General features: G+C 44.7%; 1 protein-coding gene across 1 annotated transcript in view; it reads left to right on the plus strand.

The window, feature by feature from the left end:
- The window catches only part of ZNF618 (zinc finger protein 618), a 120451-nt gene extending 111652 nt beyond the window's left edge, over positions 1-8799 (plus strand). Inside the window, exons 15-16 of the mRNA XM_027769358.1 lie at positions 6249-6350; positions 7103-8799. Of these exons, the coding sequence (XP_027625159.1) occupies positions 6249-6350; positions 7103-8616 (1616 nt within the window). The 3' untranslated portion in view covers positions 8617-8799. The remainder of the gene's footprint in view (positions 1-6248; positions 6351-7102) is intronic.

The following is an 8799-nucleotide window of genomic DNA, read 5'->3' on the forward strand; positions in this document are numbered from 1 at the left end:
AATTTTTTTTATAGGTTTTTGCTACAGAGCTCGTGCACTTGCCAGAAAGACAGAGACAGAAAGCAAGAAATCATCCTCTGGGGGGATGACCACGCCACAATCCCTTCTCCTCCAGTCTCCTCTCAGAATCTTGGGCACACACACACATGCACCCGGCGTGAGTTTAAGCCACCGGGTCCGGGACTCAAACTGCAGTCAACTGCGTGGGAGTCCAGCGACATAGCCATTACACCAACTGCTGGTCCCTAATCTTTTTATTTCTGTAAGTCAGTAAATATAAGTTTTTTTTTTTTTAAGATGGTATTTAAGAGTTGAAGCTTCCTTCTCTTTCTAGTTTGCTGAGATCGTTTTCTTTTAAATCATTAATTAGTGTTGAATTTTGTCTTATTTTAATGTATAGTAATATCTACTAAGATTACTTTTCTTTTTTCTCTCAGGATAGGAATTACAGTGGTTACTCAACCTGCATTTTTTATATAAATTCCATTGACCGTGGTGGGGGTTAATTTTTTAAATATTCTATTGCTCTATTTAGTTTGCCAATATTTTGTTAGGGATTTTTGTATACATGTTTATGAGGGATATTAATTTATAATTTCTTTTTTGTGGTGTCTTTCTGGAGTTTTGGACTGGGGAATGCCAGCCTCAAAAAAAATGAATTGAGACATGTTCTTACCTTTTTTGTTTTCTGAAAGATTTATATAGAATTTATATTATTATTATTTCTTTCTTAATATTTGGTGCAATCACTAGTGAATCATTATGAGCCTGGAGATTTCTTTGTGAAAAGTTATTTAACTATGAATTCAGTTTAGTAGATACAGAACTATTTCAGATTATCTATGTCTTCTGGGTTAAACTTTGTTGTTTTTTTACCTTTCAGGGTGTCTGTCTCACCTAAGTTGACAAATTTATTGGCATAAAGTTGTTCATAATCATTTTTTATCCCTTTAACATCTGTACCCTCTGTAGTGATGACTCCTTCATTCTTGATAATGATGATTTGTGTCCTCTTTTTTTCCCCTAATTTCTTGCTAGAAATTTATTAATTTTACTGATTTTTATAAAGAATCAGTTTTTAGTTTCATTTATTTTTTCTGTTGTGTTTGTCCATTTTCTATTTAATTCATTTCTACTTTATCTGCTATCTCCCCCTTCTTTTAGGCTTAACTTACTCTTCTTTAGACCCCTTAAATCAGAATTCTCTGATACTGATTTTAAACTTACTTTCTTTTTAAATATGATTATTTAATGCTATAAATCAGTCCTGCTTTGGATATATCCCACAAATTTTGTAATGTTTTTATTTCCATTTAGTTTAAAGCATTTTATAATTTCACTAATGATATTTTTCTGTGGCCTATGTGTTATTGGGAAGTGTTATGTTTGATATCAGATATGTGCAGTTTTTCCAAATATCTGTTATCTTTTTGCTACTAACTTTTCATTTATTTTTGTTATTATCATAGACCATATGTTATATGATTTTGATTTTTTTTTCTACCCCACTCCCTTTTTTGGGGATCTAGTGATATGTATATTAGTCTGCTAGATACTGTCCACTTTGTTCTTACATTTATATTCAGTATTTTTTTTCTCTTTTCTTAGTAACAATTACTGAGAGAACAGAGTTAAAATCTTTAGTTATCATTTTGGATTTTTCCATTTTTAATTTCAGTTTTCTCAGCTTTTGCTTTGTTTGGAAGCTCTGTTACCATATATACACGTTTAGGATTACTGTGTGTCTTGGTCATTTGAGTGTATTTATGCAGAGTCTCTTGTTATCCTTGGTAATATTTCTTGTTCTGATGTTTAATTTTTCTGAATAGTTTTACAGGCATCACTAGCTTTGTTTTCATTAGTGTTTGCATGGATATCTTTATTCATTGCCTTTTAATCTAGCTCTCTTTGTTTAAACCAATTTCTTATAGATAACACAATGTTGGGTCTTGCTTTTTTATTTTAAGTATTACAGTTTTTGTCTTCTCTTTGGAATGCATTTCATGTAATTTCAGTATTATTGGGTATAAATTTGCCATCTTGTTTGTGTTCGTCTCCTTTGGTGTTTTGGTTTCTTTTTTCTCTAATTTTTCTTACTTTGCATTAAGGATATTTTATAATTTTATTTTTACTTCCACTGTTGACTTAGTAGATTTAGTTTTTGTTTTGTTTCATATGATTTATTTGGGTTTTAAACTGTATGTTTTAATTTATCACAGTCTACTTTCAGATAAAGTTAGCCTTCCTGGGACCAGCAGAGGCTGTAGTAGTTATATCGCTGGACTCCTATGTAGTTGATCGTGGTTTGAGTCTTGGACCCAGTGACTTCAAACTCATGACAGGCATGTGTGCATGCTTACCCAAAATCCCGAGAGGAGAATGGAGGAGAAGGGATTGCAGCATGGCCATTCCCCCCACACACACACCCGCCAGGGACTGATTTCTCACTTTCTGACTCTCTCTTTCTGTCTCTTTGGCAAGTGCAAGCACCCTAGAGTAAAAATCTCTCAAAAAAAAAAAATTAACCTTCCTTTCATATTGCATGTAAACCTTTCAACAGTATCTTCTATTTTTGCATCATGGTCTTTGTGTTTTTGTTGTTATTCAGTTTCCCTTTTACATATTCTTACCACAATTCATTGTTAATTTCCAGTGAGTGGTCAGTTATCTTTTAAAGGGATTAAAAACGAGGGAAAATATGTTTTCTATTTACGCACACATACTATCTCCAGCACTCTTTGTTTCTTCATATAGATTCATAATCTTTGATATGCTGTCATTAGACCTGAAGCACTTTAGTATTTCTTATAATACAGATAGTTTGATCTTCGAAATCTGAATTTCATCTTCATTTGCAGAAGATATTATCACTGGATTTAGAATTTTCAGTTAACATTGTCTTTTAGTACTCTATTCTGTTACATCCTGAATCGCATAATTTCTGATGGGAAGTCTGTTGTCATTCTTATTTTTGTTCCTCTGTACATAATTTTTTTTTTTTAGCGGTTTTCCCTAGAGGGTGCATGCGCTCACCACACAGACAGAGACAGAGAGACAGAAAGCGAGAAATCACCCCCTAGGGGGGATGGTCACGCCGCAATCCCTTCTCCTCCATTCTCCTCTCGGGATCTTGGGCACGCACGCACACGCGCCCGGTGTGAGTTTTAAGCCACCGGGCCCGGGCCGCAACCCGCGGTCGACTACGTGGGAGTCCAGCGACATAGCCATTACGCTAACTGCTGGTTCCCGCTCTGTACATAATTTTCACCACTACCTCTGCCCCCTGGCTGCTGCTTTTTCTTTTCATCTATTTTCAACAGTTGGATGATGATATGATGCTGTGCATTAAGGACATTTTCTTTTCAGCTTTTGAATCTAGCTTTATAGTTTTAATCTAACTTGGAAATCTTTGACCATTTCTTTAAATATTTTTTCTGCTCTGTTCCCTTCATCTGGGACTTTCGTGTTTTGTGCGTGTGTGTGTTAACCTGCTTGATACCGTCTATGATCTATTCATTTACTTTCAGCCTTCACCCTATCTGTTTTTCATGTTGGTTAGTCGGTTCTGTCCTCAGGGTCAGTGATCTTTTCTTCCATGCCCTTGTATCCCATACAGTGTGTATTTATATGCATTTGAAAAATAATAACTGGAAGTTCCATTTGGGTTGGTTGGGTTGTTTTCTCCTTGCTATCCTCATGTTCCTGTTTTCTTTCGTATTTGAATGTATTTATGATAGTTGCAACAGCTGTTTGTAAGGTCTTTATTGGCTAACTTTATCATCTCTGTCATTTCTGGGTCTATTTCAGTCCCCATCTTTGTGTTATAGCTTGGGAAGGGCCTTCTGAGGAAGCAGGGCAGTCACAGCGCTTAGCGTTTTTCTTTTTGTCTGGGCCTCTGCCCTAAGCATCTGAGTGCCTGTCCTAAGACAGTGGAGTTGTATCATGCTCGCTAATTGTTGTTTGCATCAGAAAGACACACGTCATGGCAGGTTATCCTTAATGGGTAGAAATGGAAATGCCCCTCCCCACCTATTTTTGATGCATAGGTTCACTTTATCTGAAATACACGTATAAACGGTACATATAGAATGATGACTAGATCTTTTCATTGTCTTATTTTGCTGTTAGTACAGTCTATAATAATTGCCTTTTCAGTGATTGTAAAGTATTCTGTCAAGTCGATGTTTAAGCGTTTCTTAACTAGCATTGCAGGGTTGAACTTGGGGAAGCCTCTTTTTCTAGGTACACAAAGTGCGGCCCTGGCCTCTAAGGCATAATTCCTTACTGAGAAGAATACAAGAGATCTGGCAACCCTACCTAGCTGTCTCTGGCCCATTTGTACCCTCAGTGTCTGCTTTAAGATGAAGTCTCAAAGAAATACACCCCCAATTTAAAAAATATATATATATGGCACCGGGAAACAGTATTGGGATATCATACCCTTACTCAGCCCGAACATGTCTGTGATCAAATGTGTGTGGTTTCTCCACATCAGACGTTCTCTAGTTCTCCGTGGAGACGGCCCGGGTGCCCTCTAGTGTAACTCAGGCCTGATGTTGTCTACCTGGAAATAGCCTCAGACCCCACAGGTTCAGAGTCAAAAGTCGGCCCCCACTTCAGATGCCAGTCCACAGACCAGGCTGTCACCCATGCTTCTGAAAATCAGCTCTGACTCAGAGGTTCCCACAGCCCCTCCTCAGGTTGTGTCATTGTGGAATGGCTCCCAGAACTGAGGAGAGCAATCATGAGGCGCATAGGGCAAAGGCACATGGGAAGGGCCGCAGAGTGTCCTTGTCCTCTCCAGATATGCCAACCCCATCTCCCACCCCCAGGAGCTTCCATGTGTTCCACTGTCTGGAAGGTTTCCAAACCCTGTCCTTTCAAGTTTTTATGGAGGCTTCATAAATAGGTATGATCGATTACCTCATTGGCCATTGCTGATCAACTTCGCCTGTGTTCCGCTTCCCTCCCCAGCGGCCAGCGGATGGGGCTGAAAATTCGATTCCTTGGAAAAATCACAAGGGTTTTTGCATCTGTGTGCTAGGAACCAGGGGCCGAAATTAAAATGTGTCTTTCTTATTAAATCACAATATAGCAGCTAGGCAGCTAGGTTCTTAGCAGACCAGTCACACTGAAAATAGCAGAGCCCAGGAAGCTAGGGCTTGGAGTGTGCTGTGGTGTGTCGTGTGGTGGAAGTCTGTGTGGCCATTGGCAGTGACCAGAAGGCAACTCATGTCATTCCTATCCAGAAATTATTCTGTAAAAATACCAAGAAGTAGCCCTGTACAGAGAAGAACAGGCATGGGCCAGTTCTCTGTAACTGGATACAATTGCACATGCGCAGGTGAACAAAAGCGGAGAAATGCACGAGGAGGCCTCCAGGAACTGGAGACCTGGATCTGTTCAAGCTCTGCTTCTGTTTTCTGTATGATCTTGGGCAAGTCTGTGCCTATATCTAGACCTGGTTTCTGTGTTGTACACTGAGGGGTGTGATCATTTACTTCTTTGTGTTACATAGGGCTTTGGTTTTGTCTTCTTCATTTAATAAAATTCCCAGTAGATATACTACAGAGACTTTTCTCCCCTTAAAAGTCATGTGTGCTCTCTGGAGAGAGAGAGAAAGTGAGAAATGGCCCCGCTGGGCAATGGCCACGCCACAATTCCTTCTCCATTCTCTTCTCGGGAATTTGGGTATGCATGCACATACCCAGCATAATTTTCAAGCCACCCACTCAGGCTTGAACCGCGATCTGCCATGTAGGAGTCCAACTCCTTAATCACCACACCATCTGCTGGCCCCAAAGAGACACAATTTTAAGCTCACTGAAGAAGTGGGAGTGTAAGACACTTTGGTATACTCGGGGTGTTCCCTAAATAGCACCTCCTCCCCCATTCAGAGCTCAAGCTCTGTGACAGCGTGTGGGGCCTCGCCAGGCTCAGGATAGGGTGATTCCCGTTACAGAGAGCTCACGGTACCAGGCTCAGTGCTCGGCTCTTCCCTGCATCCTCTCTTGTTAGTCTTTCCAATCTTCATGTCATGTCCATGTGATTATCTTTTCTCCCCACATGATTAAAAGCAGACACTGCAAGCCTCGGTAGCTGTCTAAGGAGGAGCGTGGATTTTAACCCAGGCTTGAGTGCCAAAGGCCACCTTTCACTTCCGCCCGCCACACTTTTGTTCCTGCTGTGCTCAGCAGCAGCCCGGTGGCCTTCAAGTAGCACACTGTCCGTCTCCTTTGCACCCACAGCTGACAATGAGAACAACATCGCCTCCAACCAGTCCCGCTCCCCCCCTGCTGTGGTGGAAGAGAAGTGGAAGCCTCAGGCCCAGAGGAACAGCGCCAACAACAGTAGGTCTCCTTCCCAGCACTGTGGGGGGGCCTGCAGCCCCAGCTCCTGCCGTTCCCTCCTGCCCGTGCCTACCATCCCTGCCTCCCGCGATGGTACGCGGTGAGGCCAGCAGTCTCCAGAGCACTGTGGTAAACCTACAACCTGGTACAACCTGGTTTGCAGGAATTCTTAATTCACAGGATGAGCAGACAGAGGCCTGGGGAGTGGAGGTGGGTTTTGCTGGGGATTGGAGAGCTCTGAAGAGAGACACCCCACCTCGCCCTGGTTTCTTTTGGCTGCCATTTTTCTGACACCATGTTCTCACCTGTTTTATTCACTAAAGAGTCCCGTATTGGGCCAGCAGATGATGTAGTTGTTAAGGTGCTTGATTCCCACATGACGGACCGTGGTTCGAGTCCCAAACCTGGCAGCTTGAAAATTATAACAAATGATAATTTTTTTTTAAGTTTTCCATAGTCGGGGTGATTCCTCTTTCGAAGAGTAGGTCAGACTCAATGGCCTTCAAGGCATAGGTGATGCCACACAGTACACTGTACCCCATTTCTGTGTCCAGGGTCGGTGCTACTGACCAATCAGAATGTGATCCCCATGAAACACTTGCACGTCAGAATCAGCCAGCACCACCAGTGTGTGTGCAAGGTGAAGTCTGGTCATCCTTCCTCCTACCAGGTGCTTGGGGTGACCGGGCTGCCACCAGATCAAGCAGCCGTATGTGCCAGAGTTAATCGCATCTCTCTCTGTCCTCCGCCAGCCACGACCAGTGTTTTAACACCCAACAGCGTGATCCCCGAGAAGGAGCGGCAGAACATCGCCGAGCGGCTACTGCGGGTCATGTGCGCTGACCTGGGCGCGCTGAGCGTGGTGAGCGGGAAGGAGTTCCTCAAGTTGGCCCAGACTTTGGTGGATAGTGGCGCCCGCTACGGGGCCTTCTCGGTCACCGAGATCCTGGGCAACTTCAACACGCTGGCACTGAAACACCTGCCACGCATGTACAACCAGGTGAAGGTGAAGGTGACCTGTGCCTTGGGCAGCAATGCCTGCCTGGGCATCGGCGTCACCTGCCACTCGCAGAGCGTCGGCCCTGACTCCTGTTACATCCTCACGGCCTACCAGGCCGAGGGCAACCACATCAAGAGCTACGTGCTGGGCGTAAAGGGCGCGGACATTCGTGACAGTGGCGACCTGGTGCACCACTGGGTACAGAATGTGCTGTCAGAGTTCGTGATGTCGGAGATCAGGACGGTGTACGTGACGGACTGCCGGGTGAGCGCGTCCGCCTTCTCCAAGGCCGGCATGTGCCTTCGCTGCTCAGCCTGTGCCTTGAACTCGGTGGTGCAAACGGTGCTGAGCAAGCGGACGCTGCAGGCCCGCAGCATGCACGAGGTCATCGAGCTGCTCAACGTGTGCGAGGACCTGGCAGGCTCCACGGGCCTCGCCAAGGAGACCTTCGGGTCGCTGGCGGAGACATCGCCACCGCCCTGCTGGAACTCCGTGACGGACTCACTGCTGCTGGTACACGAACGCTACGAGCAGATCTGTGAGTTCTACAGCCGCGCTAAGAAGATGAACCTCATCCAGAGCCTCAACAAGCACCTGCTCAGCAACCTGGCCGCCATCCTGACGCCGGTGAAGCAGGCGGTCATCGAGCTGAGCAACGAGAGCCAGCCCACCCTGCAGCTGGTGCTGCCCACCTACGTCAGGCTGGAGAAGCTGTTCACCGCCAAGGCCAACGACGCGGGCACCGTCAGCAAGCTGTGCCACCTCTTCCTGGAGGCGCTCAAGGAGAACTTCAAGGTGCACCCGGCCCACAAGGTGGCCATGATCCTGGACCCGCAGCAGAAACTGCGGCCCGTGCCGCCCTACCAGCACGAGGAAATCATCGGCAAGGTCTGCGAGCTCATCAATGAGGTGAAGGAGTCCTGGACCGAGGAGGCCGACTTTGAGCCCGCCGCCAAGAAGTCCCGCTCTGCCACGGGCGAGAACCCCGCAGCTCAGGAAGACGATCGGCTGGGGAAAAACGAGGTGTACGATTACCTGCAGGAGCCCCTCTTTCAGGCCACCCCCGATCTCTTCCAGTACTGGTCGTGTGTGACCCAAAAGCACACAAAACTCGCCAAACTCGCCTTCTGGCTCCTGGCGGGCCCGGCCGGGGGAGCCAGAAGGTGTGTAAATATGTGTGAACAAGCACTTCTCATCAAGCGGAGGCGACTGCTCAGTCCGGAAGATATGAACAAACTCATGTTTCTGAAATCCAACATGCTTTAGGACTAGGAAAAAAAAAAAAAAGACAAAAAATAAAGAAGACAAAAAGAGAAGAAAACATTAGAAAAAAAAAAAACACAACACTGTCACAAACAAAGAAAAGGAATTTAAGTTCTAAACACTGTGGACCTCATTTAAATGCCCCCTGGAAACTTAAGTGCGCTTTTTTTTTTTCAGTGTGTGTGT

Source organism: Tupaia chinensis, unplaced genomic scaffold (assembly GCF_000334495.1).
Source record: "Tupaia chinensis unplaced genomic scaffold, TupChi_1.0 Scaffold000081_1, whole genome shotgun sequence".
NCBI classification, from domain to species: Eukaryota; Metazoa; Chordata; class Mammalia; order Scandentia; family Tupaiidae; genus Tupaia; species Tupaia belangeri.